Here is a 13233-nt window from a genome sequence, read left to right on the forward strand (position 1 = left end):
GCAGCTGGTGACAGTCTAACAATGCACCCTCAGCTGTGCCCTTTGCCCCTTTGTCATAGGAGAATAAAGCTGCCTTCAGAAAATGGATTTATAGGTCGAAAACACATGAACAATATGACAAAGTGGCAACCAAGAAAAAATTAAGTGGGATGTGTGATGTGGTAGTGTGAGTGTGATGTGATGAAAAGCTGAACTGACAAAATGTTTACATTGATTATGAAATAAAAACAGTTATTTGGCGAAACATGACATTGCTTTCTCTCTTGAAGACGAGATATTTTGCACATAAAACTACTAATATGTGAAACTAATCGTGAATACAGTCGTCTGTTCAGAGGAAACTGAAAGCAGCATCTAACTTACTTACTTTAGAGTAAATTGGACGCCATCATGCCAAAGCCAATATTGGAGCAACACCGCCCTCTATGGATAAATAATGGTATTGCAGTTAAATATTGAGCACAGTCTGTGGTCAATGTTGTACATTACTGAACGACAGACACTGCGATACGCAAACGCTAATATATAGCACTACTTTTAAAAACATTTAGTCTACTTTTTCCAAGCCTTTTAACTAGAAACTACTCATCACAAATATATATCACACAAGATACACTTTTAAAGTTATGTTTGCTTTATAATATGTTACTCTCCTGCCCCAAGAGTTATCTACGGAGTAGGCTATAGCCTATACTAGCCTATATATTATAGATAGCACTACCAACATAAATTCTCATTATCAGTTGCTGTACTTTCATTACAGTAGGCATTCAAGGTCAAATCAGCTGACTTTTAGCATGATCCGGCCCGTTTAGGTGGGAGTGTCTATGTTAATCACCATCAAACGGAAACGGACAAAGTGCTGGGGAACATCTCATCTGATTGGGCGCCTTTTGTTCTTTCAAATCGAGGTGTCCCCTCTCCTTTATTGTCACCAACGGGCCCCTGGGGGAGAAGACGTCTTTTACAGTAATGCTTCACTCTTACTGTTACTGTCTCTGGACTTTCTAACTGCTTGGATAATGGAGTAGGCTGATACTGCAAAGAAAAATGGCTTGTCAGAGACATGATAAACCCATCAGATTGAGGGATGAGCTGAGCTGCATGCTGGTTGGTGATGGAGCTGTGGGGAAGACAAGCATGGTTATCAGTTACATCTTCAATGGATACAACAGTGATTACCGCCAAACAGCTTTTGATGTTTTCACTGGTGAGTAAAGGCATTTCTTTGAATGTTAATGGTTTTTTGAGTCAGCAATAACACTGATTTCTACTTCCAGGTTTGGTTCATGTAAATGGGATTCCAACTCGCATCAAACTGATAGATACAGCTGGACAGGTAAATGTTCCACACCACTTGTGACTGTGATGTATTTGCCAGAGTTAGTCCTTTTCCTCCTAATGTGTTATTATTTGATCTGACAGGAGGAGTTTGGCCATCTCCGCTCTCTGTGCTATGCCCATGTGGACGTCTTCATCCTCTGCTTCAGCCTGGTCAACCCTGTCTCCTTTGAAAACATCACCTCCAAATGGATCCCTCAGATACGAGCCGGAAACCCGACCTCTCCCATAGTCCTGGTTGGAACTCAGTTAGACCTTTGCACCAATGTGGACGTCCTGGTTCACCTGGACCAGCGAGGCACCAGCCCAGTGCTCTTTAACCGGGCAAGAAGGCTGGCACACAGGATCAGAGCTCTTGACTATCTGGAGTGTTCAGCCCTGACACAACATAACCTCAAAGATGTGTTTGACCGTGCTGTATCTGCTGCCATCAAGCACAAGCACACTGGCAACACATCTAAAAAGCACAGCCTGCTTAAACGTTTAAAGACTTTTTGTGATGGTCGATGGAGGAAAATCTTCAGATTCATCTGATGTGGAATCAAAGAGCGAATTTAATGTGCTCTGCTTGGTGGACACGGTCTGTTTGGGGACTCTTATGACAATTCATGCATTTCTATCTGAATATTTCTCTACAGGATGTGATTTGTGCACTAAAACACATGGAATGAAATGTGATAATCCTATAAAAAAATGTACTGCACAATGAACGTTGTAGATTCTGCTCTTTTTCTGTCTTCCCTTTTGTTTGTTTGATGATTTATTTGTTGTTCATATTTTTGTGTGCTGTGTCAACTGTTTGTAATAAAAGCACTAAGGTGTAACACATCTTTTATTGCCAGTTTCTGTATTTTTTAAGTATGAAGATCCTGCAGTAGAAGCTACTGTCAGGGAAGAAATGGAGGGAAACACAAAGTGTCATTTAAGACAAATGGTCACCTGCTGATGCTTTGAAGAGCTACTTTACGAGACAAAGGCCATTTAAATCCATTCTCTGTCTAAAAAGCTTATGCTGAGACTTGCTTACAATTGCCACACAATTACTTTGAAGCTGCCTTCCACATGGAATGTTTTGGTGATCAGATTTGTTTTATTTTATTGCAGTAATTAAGGTTTGCCAATAAAGGATTGTGATTATAAGGATACAATTCATCCAACTGTAATGCAACAATTTATTATTCCAACGATTATTTTACATTTTGTTTGCATTCATCAACACAAAAGAAAAAAACAACATATTCCCCGCATGCATTATCTTAAATATGGTTGTGCTTTTTGTTTCCATCTTGCAATATTGTTGGTGGTATTTTACTAGGTAGAATCAATATTATGCAATCCATATACGTCCAAGAGGTTAAACTGGTTGTGTGTGCCTAAAGCTAAGACTGGGTGTAAACACACAGACAGCTAAACCCTGCAGACCTACACAATACATTTTATAATCAGGTTTAATAGCAGTCATCATTTTGAAGATCAGTTCTTTGAGTTGAGTAGCAAACAAGTTGGATTTCGGGAGCACATAAAACCCTTTTGGAACATGTGGAAGAAGTACTCAGATCTTATACTTAAGTTAAAGAAGAAGTACCAGTGTAGGAATAAGCAGTTATATGTAAAAGTCCTGCAATCAAAATCTTACATAAGTAAAAGTAGCATCAGAATATAGAACCAACAGTAAATGTACTAATTGTGCATATTTCAGCCCATTTCAGAATAATATATATTACATGTTTCTGTTTCGATTATTGTGCATTAGAGTGTTATTAGGTGCAGTTAATTTTAATTACCTTGTATGCTGCAGAGAAGCTTGTGAATTTACTTCAGGTGTAACTAAAGTCTTATTTAAGTGTTGATTATATTTCACATCATTAATTACAATCTGTACAGTAACTAAAGGTACAACATTAACGTAGAAGGGTAGAAGTACAAAGCAAAATCATTTAAATAATCAAGTCTCTCAAAATTGTACAGTACTTGAGTATATCTACTTAGTTACTTTACACCAAATGTACACAAACATTCGTCTCAGCTGGGTCTGTCTGTAAGAACTACGTTTCCCATCATGCAACAGAGCGTTACCCTACACTGACCCTGTGACTGAAAATAATCTGATCAGCTGATCTGACCTGGCAACAAAATAACGTAGCTAGAGAAATCTGCCAGGGAGGGGGCTGAAGAACAAAACAATGACACTGCTCGGAAGGATCCAAATACAGTAACACTTTTTAAGACTTTTAAACGGAATAGCGCGGATTTCCCTCCCGTCTGAAAGCAAAACAGTCCGCTGATATCCGAGCTTTTGACATCGACTGGTAGTTGTTTTTGTTGATATGTTGTTACAGCTCTGTTGACAGACTGGAGGCTAGCTGCTTGTTTGCACGGCTATAAACTGCTGGGACTAGCTGGCCTTTAAATTACATATTTTCTCTGGAAAAAGTTACAACTATCCGTCGAAACCAACTAGCTGAAAGCTAAGCAACGCTGACGTTTTTGCTGCTTTGGTGCCAAATTATCTACCGAGTTTGCCAGCGAGCTACTGAGGGTCAGTTTCCAGCTAGCCTGTTGTTAGCATCAACATTTGCACATTCATCCTTTCAGGGAGAGCTCATTGTCTCGGTCGCTACTAGCTACCTGTAGGGCCTACATGTTTTTGTATTATTTTATTCGCCAACCTTTATTTTAACTTCTGTTATGCTGCAGCTAAATGCTAACTTTGGTTCATGAACAAGCTAACTATTAGTGGTGAAACCATATCAAGTGTAACTAAAGGACACGGCTGCTTCTGGTCCATTGCCTGACTGTTAGTTGCACTAAATAACATTATTTAAACAAGTGTTTGAAATTCATGCTGCCAAAACAAGTTTGATTTATTGTATTATTGTGTGAAAGTAAGTTGTTACAGTCAGGGAATCACCAGCCTTGTTCCCATGCAGCTGTTTTAAATTGATGTTTTCATTGTTTTTGGTAATTTAAGTTGTCACTTACATTTTTCAATTACTGCTATTGGAAATATCTGATTGTCAAAGCTATTCCAATAAGCACTCTTCTGAATTCAAGTTTAGCTTATAAGAAACGATGAGCGGGCATGGCTCATCTTCAGAAAAGGGAGTTAATACTAGCCTAATATGTCAAGAGAGTTATGTGTGTGGTGGCTCTGAGGAGGCTGCATTTGAGTGTAATGAATGCAAAAGCTTGCAATGTGTCCGTTGTGAGCTCGAGCTCCACAGTCAGGAGCGCCTGAAGAACCATGAGCGTGTTGAAATAGGACCTGGGCATGTCCCTTACTGTGAGAACTGCAAAGGAGGCAATGGAGACAATGGCAAATGCAATAGATCTGTGGTCCGCTGCCAGAACTGCAAAGTTAACTTGTGCCAAGAATGCCAGAAACGCACCCACAGTGGAGGCAACAAGAAGAAACACCAGCTGACATCTTACCCTCCACCACCCAAACCTGCGGAGGTCATCCCTGTCAAGACACCGGCCCCGCCCGCTGTCCAAATAGAAGATGAGGCCAAATCTCAAAGAGCAAAACTCCTGGAGAAGATTTTCAGTTTCCTCTTGGTAGATGAGAATGAGGAAATGCAGGTGAGTTGTGCACACTTGTATAGGAGCCTAATTCAAATACCTTTACTAACAAACATATTTTTAACTTCTTAACTGTTGTTTCTCCAAAGTTAAAAGATGAAGCTTCATTTGTGAAGAGCCTGAGCTGTAACCCTGACCAGCTGCTAAAGGTGGTGTCCATCTTTGGCAACACGGGAGAGGGCAAATCTCACACCCTGAACCACACGTTCTTCACTGGCAGAGAAGTGTTTAAAACTTCTCCCACTCAAGAATCCTGCACAGTGGGTGTGTGGGCGGCATTTGACCCATTCCGTAAAGTAGTAGTCATCGACACAGAGGGGCTGCTGGGGAACAGCTCCAAACAGGGCCAGAGAACCCGACTCTTGCTCAAGGTGCTCGCCATCTCCGACCTCATCATCTACCGCACCCATGCCGACCGTCTCCACGATGACCTGTTCAAGTTTCTCGGCGATGCCTCGGATGCTTACCTGAAGCATTTCACCAAGGAACTGAAGGCCACAACAGCCCGCTGTGGCCTGGATGTCCCTCTGTCCACCTTGGGCCCTGCAGTGGTCATCTTCCATGAGACAGTCCACACTAAGCTGCTTGGCTCAGGTACAAAATCTAAACACTTCTGCTTCTCTAAGGTCCAACTAGTAATGGATGGAGTTACAAATGGTTCCAAATGTATTAGACAACTCAGCCCTAAAGCATAATTTTACTAAAGAACGTCCATTAAACAATACATAGTGACTCTATCACAAAGAATGTAGGTCTGCATCACAGTAAGGGACGAGAGGCTGTGCCTTTTAAAGTAAACTAAGAGCAGATAATTATAGGTAAGCACATGTTTGCCTACAGCCTACCCCAACACCACTGGAGGTATCAATCTGCATTCCAACTTGTCTTCAAATGTGGAAAGCATACTTTTTGGAATCAAAAGAAAACTGCACTCTGTCAAGTTAGGTCAAAAGTGACAGTAGTAGTCACTTCAAAGAAAATGTCAGTTTCTTTTTTGATGCTAAAGTCCAGCTGCTACAACTCATACATTCCTGAAAACCTGTTTCTAATGTGTGAAATTCAATAAATCTAGTCACTGTTTATGAAGGAGAAAAAACACGATTAACATTTCTTGGCTATGGAGTTTCAAGTGCACGTGTTTTGTAGTAAATATTTATTTAACATGAGGGAACACTGATAAGCCTTACAGACTTGGGACAACACAGGTCATGTTTTTGTGTGAGCTTCATATTTGTTATTAGATATATTAACGATGTTTTAACAGTATTGTTCTCTCTTTTACCAGAATAAGGACAGAGAAATGCATCATTTTGAGATCAAGAGATGATGAGTTGTTGTTATATCTGATGTAAATGCTAAGGGATTTTCAACACATCATTCTGATTACACTCTGTGTCTTGTTTTTAGATAAGTCATTGGAGTCAGTAGATCGTCTGCTGTCTGAGCGCTTCAAGAAGCTTTCCCGTTTCCCAGAGGCCTTCAGCTCTGTGCAGTACTGGGGCACGCAGACTCTCACCCCCCCGACTGATTTCCGCGGCCTGCAGAATAAATTGGAGCAGCTCCTTGACAACAACGCCACCCGCTCCCCACGCACCCCCGTGGTGATCTTCAAAGCCCTGCAGGTAGGGCTGTATACAGTTTGGAAAGCAGTCAGCTTCCTGCCTTTTTCAGACTGGCTGGTTGGTGTTGTGAAGCCAGCACTGAACAGAATATAAACAACATTTACTGATAAACTGGTTCCTGAATCAGATAAAAAATAGTTTTGAATCAGAACAGCTAAAGCTCATAAGTCTCAGGTTCTGTTTGTAAAATACTGAACATGTCTGGTCGAGCTAAGATCCGTTGTCCTTGATTTTCCCGCAGGCATTAAGTGAGCGCTTTAATGGGGAAATTACAGGTGAGCTTGTAGCCCACAGCTGCTTCTTTCCCGATGAGTACTTCACCTGCTCCACCCTGTGCCTCAGCTGTGGGTCAGTACCTTCGTCTCTTAACAAGAAACACATTTATAATCTTACCTTCAATCGCTTGGTTTCCAGATTATTAAACATTTTTGACATTTCATTTTTATCCCAGATCTGGCTGCAAGAACAGCATGAACCACTTGGGAGAAGGAGTGTGCCATGAGGCGAAGCATCGCTGTCGTTATACTCTTCAGTATGATAATCGCATTTACACCTGCAAGGTACGCACAGTCGCTCATCACTTAGTATTAATCCTTCTCTCTATACAAATGACAGTGTGTTTCTCTTGTTCCATGACTGATGAGTATAAATACATTTTGTGGTGCATCTCTTTAGGCTTGCTATGAAGGAGGAAAGGAAGTGATTGTTATCCCTAAAACCTCCGCTTCCTCAGACTCTCCATGGTTGGGCCTCGCCAAATACGCCTGGTCTGGGTGAGTATTAGCTGAATGAACAGCAGGGTCATGTGTCACAGGCCAGGGTGAGGTCTTATTACTGTTTACTGAGCACTGGTGACTCATACTCTCACCTAATATCTCATTTTGGTATTGTCTAGGACGGCAGCTAATAATTATTTTCATTATCGATTAATAGACAAGTTGTTTGTTCTATTAAATGTCCACAGATAGTGAGATATTGATCCTAGTTCCCCGAAGTCCAAGGTGATGTCTTTTTAAATGGCTTGTTTTGTTCGTCCAAATCTTAAAGATAGGCAGTTTATTATGATGTCAAACAGAGAAAAGCAGGACATTTCAATATTGGCATGAGAAATTACCTTAACAGATAGTCAATCAGCAAATGTATTAAATTACTAATAATTGTAGATTTACCTTTCACATTATTTTACATGGTCCAAGTAATCCCTCAGATATTTTCCATTAATATTGTCACAAAGATTTGTACATTCATGTCTCTACTCTATGTTTAGGTACGTTATTGAATGTCCCAACTGTGGAGTGATATATCGGAGCCGTCAGTTCTGGTATGGGAACCAGGACCCTGTGGATACAGTGGTCCGCACTGAGATCCAGCATGTATGGCCGGGGGTAAGAGAAACAAGCTCTTTTATTAATTCATCTGATTATATTTTCTTAATTATCTGTCATTCTAGAGACCTAGAGATTTGGGTAGAGGGGACCTTATATCTACTTAAAAACATTGTCTGCTTTTTGCAGTCGGATGGCTTTTTAAAGGACAACAGCAACGCAGCGCAGCGTCTTCTGGATGGAGTCAACCTAGTGGCCCAGTCTGTGTCAGAGCTCAGTGTGAAGCCTGCCAAGGCCGTCACCTCCTGGCTGACGGATCAGATCGCCCCAGCCTACTGGAAACCCAACTCCCTCATCTTGGTGAGTGACACACACAGCCCCACCCTCTGCCGGCCACCACCAACAGCCAAGTCAACACTTTCCTCTCCAGAGCTGTGTTTACTGTCTGTGGCGCTCTGTGACTATTACACAATATATGTTTATGCTGGTCATAAGATAACGCTAAGATAAAAAAAGATTGTGTCCTCTTTCCACGAGCCGTTGGTCAATAACAGCTTCTGTTGTTTTTGTATTTTTTTCCCAATACGAGGTGTGCCATAAGTGTCAAATAGTCTTCCACGACAACGACACCAAGCATCACTGCCGTGCCTGTGGGGAGGGCTTCTGTGACTGCTGCTCCGCCAAAGCTGCCCCCGTCCCTGAGAGAGGCTGGGGTCTCGCCCCCGTCAGAGTCTGTGACGTTTGCTTTGAGCAGAGGGCTTCATACGCAGGTACACACACACTCTCGATAATGTCAAATGTTTTTTGTTTTTCCTCTTTTTTTGTGGCATTTGGGAGAAATATATTTTCTTTATCCAGAGATGCTTGAGAAAGAGCAGGAGGAGGAAGAAGGTGGAACTCTGGCCAGGAAGGTTGGAGAAGCGGTCACCAACACCTTTGGGGTCGTGGTCACTGCTATTGACATCCCACTTGGTGAGTGTTGTCCAAAACAACATCTGAACAGGAGTGTTAGGTAACAGGAAAAAATGACCCAGTAGATGTGAGTGAATGGACACAATGCCCTCTGGTGGCAGAGGCAGTGAGGTCTTGTTTATAGTTTGAACTCTCACAGATGATATGCAGGAGTCTGACTCCTAATAAGGAATATTAGATGCTGTTATGGCTTGGGTGTAGTAGAGCCTGTGCTGTTACCAACATCTCACAGTCCAAACTCAGGCGAATGATTCCCGGCCTGCTTAGTGTGTTCTGTTTCTTCAACTGGAGTTATTAGGCTGAGTGACTGTAATTTAAGCAGGAATTCAAATACTGACATTTGTCTCTACCTTCTTATTCTTTCCAATGAATACAAAAAAATCATGGACTACTTCCACCCACACATGCTCACTACTAAACCTAAAACTGCCTCTGACAATCTCCTCAGGACATGTCAGTGCAGTGCTTCCATGTTCTGTTACCTAATGTTTAATGATAAGTCTTAATCATTAGTGCAAAGGTGAGAGAAATAACCAGTTAACCTGTTTATTCATTACATGTTTAGGTTCATTATATAAGTGTAATGAGGTTTCTTGACCTGACATGCATACAGATTGCTCATCGACACCAATGTGTGGAATGCACTTTGGTTCGGTAACTCTGAGATGTTTTTATGACCTCACATGACACGTTTCTGTAAATATAATCCAATGTGTTTTGGATTTGGAAAACTGGCTTTGATACATGGGAAGAGATTGCAAAGAGTTGGCTAGAATAAATACGGTTCTTACTGAAACACACACCATAAATCATAGCCCTTTTTCCCCCTGCTAGATTGTTTGTTTTGCGCATGTCTTAAACATATTTGGAAAAACTATTTGTTTAATTTGAAACACAAGTTGTAGTTTATTATTGTTATTAAGCTGCCCACTGTAGACCTCTCTTAGTATGTAAAAAGCATATATGAATATAAATGTGCTAACCTGATATCCTGCTGAAAACGTCTCCACCCCAAAAAACCTCAAAGCAAGATCTTCTCCAACCTCAACAAAATACTTTTTTGCCAAATTCAAATATTTTTTACATGTTTCCATGGATACTGCCACCGAAGACAGCCAAGGACTTGAAATTGTGGTGCACTTCATACAGTAGTGAGGAAAAATAAGCATGGAAAAAGAGCTAAAGAAATGCAGTCAACCGTATTTAAATTAGAAAAAGGCCTCTAACTTAAAGGAATAGCCTGACTTCTTTGAGACAAATTCACATTTTATGTGGAGGTTATGAGCCGGATTATTTCTTGGCTGGAAGCAGTTGCCAGGCAACCAGTGGAAGTTCAAGAAAGTTATTGCTACCTGCCATGAAAATACCCTGGAAATAACCCCCCCTCCAAAAATGTAACCTTGCCACTTTTAAACTTCAGTGTTTGTACAGATAAAACAAACAATATATAACTAATAGGCAATATCAGTTTCCTTTCTGCAATGATAACTTGATATCCTCCACAGTGTCGCAGTGTTTTCCATCAGTTTGTCCATATCTGTTCTTCACCAATAGATATAGTGCAGGGCTGTGGTTGAATGGTCATTTTTGGTTATGAAGGTTAGGAAGGTTTCTAACTTAGTGAAATTACCTGGGAGCATCTTAGTCACTGGCATGATAAAAGCTGGTTGAATTTATTATATGCTAAAGCCACTGGCCTTCCCACAATTCCTTGCAGCAGCCTCACTTTTGGCAGGACATGTCGATAACATTCACTGTTGATTAATTACGTAGACTAGTTTGTGTGTGGTTCTCCTTAAACTCAACAGATTTACAGTGTGTAGATCTTCTCAGCAAGAAAGCCAATAGGCATATTTCTCAAAAGGTCGAGCAGTTAAATCTCAGAACTATAAAGTTACAACCATATGTTTTGCAAATGTAAAAGTGTTACCTTATACTATACCTGATCCGTGCTGGTGTACTGTACTGTGTGTGTATTTATGTTACTTGTGACCCTCCAGGCCTAGTGAAAGATGCGGCCCGTCCTGCCTACTGGGTGCCTGACCAGGACATCCTGTCCTGCCACAACTGCCAGCGCGACTTCACTGCCAAGCTGTCCAAGCACCACTGCCGCGCCTGTGGCCAAGGAGTGTGTGACGACTGCTCCCCCGAGCGCCGGGCGGTCCCTTCGCGCGGCTGGGACCACCCTGTGCGCGTGTGTGCCAACTGCAACCAGAAACCTGGAGAACTTTAACAGGGACGGCCTTCCTTCCTCAGACAACCGGAGAGAACCAACCACTCACTCACTCAGCTAGCAGTCTGTCACTGCTGTACCTCCGTTAATCAAATGGTTCTGTCTTACGTCTGTTGAAAGGAAGTTTTTAGGCATATATATATATAAAACTATATAGGACATTTAGCCTCAAGAGTTCCTGTGGCCTTTGTAGAACAGCCAGAACATGTGAGTTACTTGACTGAGTGCGAAATCTGCATTTCCACTCTGATTTATTCACAGAGTGAATATTTGGATTCTTATTGACACAAGTCCCTAACTTTATGTTACACAAGGCTATTTTTCTACTATCAGAAAATGTTACAAAAAAATATATAATTTACAGGATATTAGTTAGTTGAGAACCCTGTGGGGTTGGTGTGATTTTAGTTCCCAGCAATTCTTATTATCGAGCAATGTTTCTCTGATGTCGCACGTGTAATGGTAAGGAGATATTTTATATCCGTGCAGGTATAACTGCAGGTTCCATTGCATGCTGTATTGCAACATTTTAGTTTTTGCACTAAGCCTTTTTCAGCTGTTATAGGCTGTTGCTTACCATGGCCAAAATCCAGATATCCAGATGATCTTGTAGTACCCTAACTGGGCTGAAATCACCCACAGTTGGTCTAGATTGTGGATATCTGGTGTGCCAAAAATCATTCAGGTCACTGTGTCTGTGCTGGTATCATGTTTATATTTTATCATGTAATTTGTGGTTGTATGAAAACATAGAACTATGTTAGAGCGGTGTACATTTTAAGCTTTGAAAATTATTTATGTATTGAAGATAAAAAAACAAAAACAACGTATTAACACTCGACAACATGCATGACAGCCTGAGAGGTCCATGGCCTTTCTACTTGTTCAGAGGATGGTCTCTGAATCCAGCTCACTATGTCTTTTCCCAAGTGGCAATTTAGTGTATCCATAATATGTTGTGAAATGTATGTATATCATGTTCAAATTTGTTCTCTTGACACATTGATTTAAAAAAATGTTTTAATAATATTTACAGTTAGGGTCTGCTTTGGTGTACGGATATTGTTTTGCAGGACTGAAAACTATCTAAATGGGTCCTCAATCCAGTTTTACACTTGCGCCTCCACGTCTGACAACACATTTTTATTTCAGTTTTAGCTCTAATAAGCTTGTTTTTCTGTCATTATACATCCGTTATTGATATTTTGTATGTTATTTTTCCGTTTGACATTAGATACTGTATGGGTATTTATAAACTTTGTAGCAACTGTATGCGAACCACTTTTTCTCCCTATATTGTTTTTGTCTTTATTTTATTGTTTTCAAGCATTACACAGATAAATGTATGCTTTAATGTGGAAATGGTGCGATATTTAGTGACTGAGAGCTTTACATTTGGATGTCATTCAAAGCACAAGGTGATGCCTTTAACACATTTGCTTGTATTCTGTCGTTAAAAATGAGAAAAAAAAGGGTCTTTGTCGATTGTAAGCTTTGTAGATAAAGTGAATTCTTCCTTTGCTCCAACGTGGAACTTTTTGGTTCTGATGAGAAAATGTGTCTGCCTTGTCTGAAAATAGATATATCTGTCTGAATGTTGCATCACACACACACCCTCCTCTGAAATGCAAATATTGCACATAATAGAATAAGAAATACATCATGTCAGATTACTTGTTCTGGAGCTCATTCCCATGCAAAGTTGTGCAGTCTTTTGCTTCAGATGTCCTTTGCAATTTGTGATGTCTCGTTTTTTTAGATTAAGTCGGGTGATATCAACACTTCTGGCATAGAGACAACAACTGAAGCAGGAATGATTGATACATTTTAAATGATTGGAAACAAATTGATGCGATGATATGTGTGAACACTAAACTGATGGAGGATTTGCTTAAGATTAAAGTTGTAGCAGCAACCATCTGTCAAAAACACAATCTTGAATTGCCTCCTTGTCTTTAGTGTGTGTTTGTGTGTTTAAATCTCCCTGTGTCAAACCACTTACTGTACTGTATGTGGGAGGAATAGATCCTGTGCACGCCTATGTATTTAGGAGCCTTGCTTCTACTCCTCTAATGCTGCAGCTTCAGATAAAGTGAGGGAAATTATTTGCTTGGTGCTTATTGATGATGATGCATGATTTATTAATATTTTAATAAAT

The 13233-nt window shown here is 40.6% G+C and overlaps 2 protein-coding genes across 2 annotated transcripts; both read left to right on the forward strand.

Moving 5' to 3' along the window:
- The first annotated feature begins 966 nt into the window (after positions 1-966).
- Positions 967-2053, forward strand: LOC117477977 (rho-related GTP-binding protein RhoV-like). Its single transcript, XM_034124820.1, has 3 exons — positions 967-1210; positions 1281-1339; positions 1426-2053. The coding sequence occupies exons 1-3, from the start codon at positions 1051-1053 to the stop codon at positions 1873-1875; spliced, it is 669 nt and encodes a 222-aa protein (XP_033980711.1). The 5' UTR covers positions 967-1050; the 3' UTR covers positions 1876-2053.
- A 1426-nt stretch (positions 2054-3479) lies between these two features.
- Positions 3480-13016, forward strand: LOC117485817 (zinc finger FYVE domain-containing protein 1-like). The gene is made up of 11 exons (XM_034134554.1): positions 3480-4923; positions 5013-5517; positions 6331-6545; positions 6787-6893; positions 6997-7105; positions 7221-7318; positions 7813-7930; positions 8060-8230; positions 8460-8640; positions 8729-8842; positions 10843-13016. The coding sequence occupies exons 1-11, from the start codon at positions 4414-4416 to the stop codon at positions 11073-11075; spliced, it is 2361 nt and encodes a 786-aa protein (XP_033990445.1). The 5' UTR covers positions 3480-4413; the 3' UTR covers positions 11076-13016.
- Positions 13017-13233: the final 217 nt, after the last annotated feature.

The sequence above is a fragment of the Trematomus bernacchii genome, unplaced genomic scaffold, assembly GCF_902827165.1.
Source record: "Trematomus bernacchii unplaced genomic scaffold, fTreBer1.1, whole genome shotgun sequence".
Lineage (NCBI taxonomy): Eukaryota > Metazoa > Chordata > Actinopteri > Perciformes > Nototheniidae > Trematomus > Trematomus bernacchii.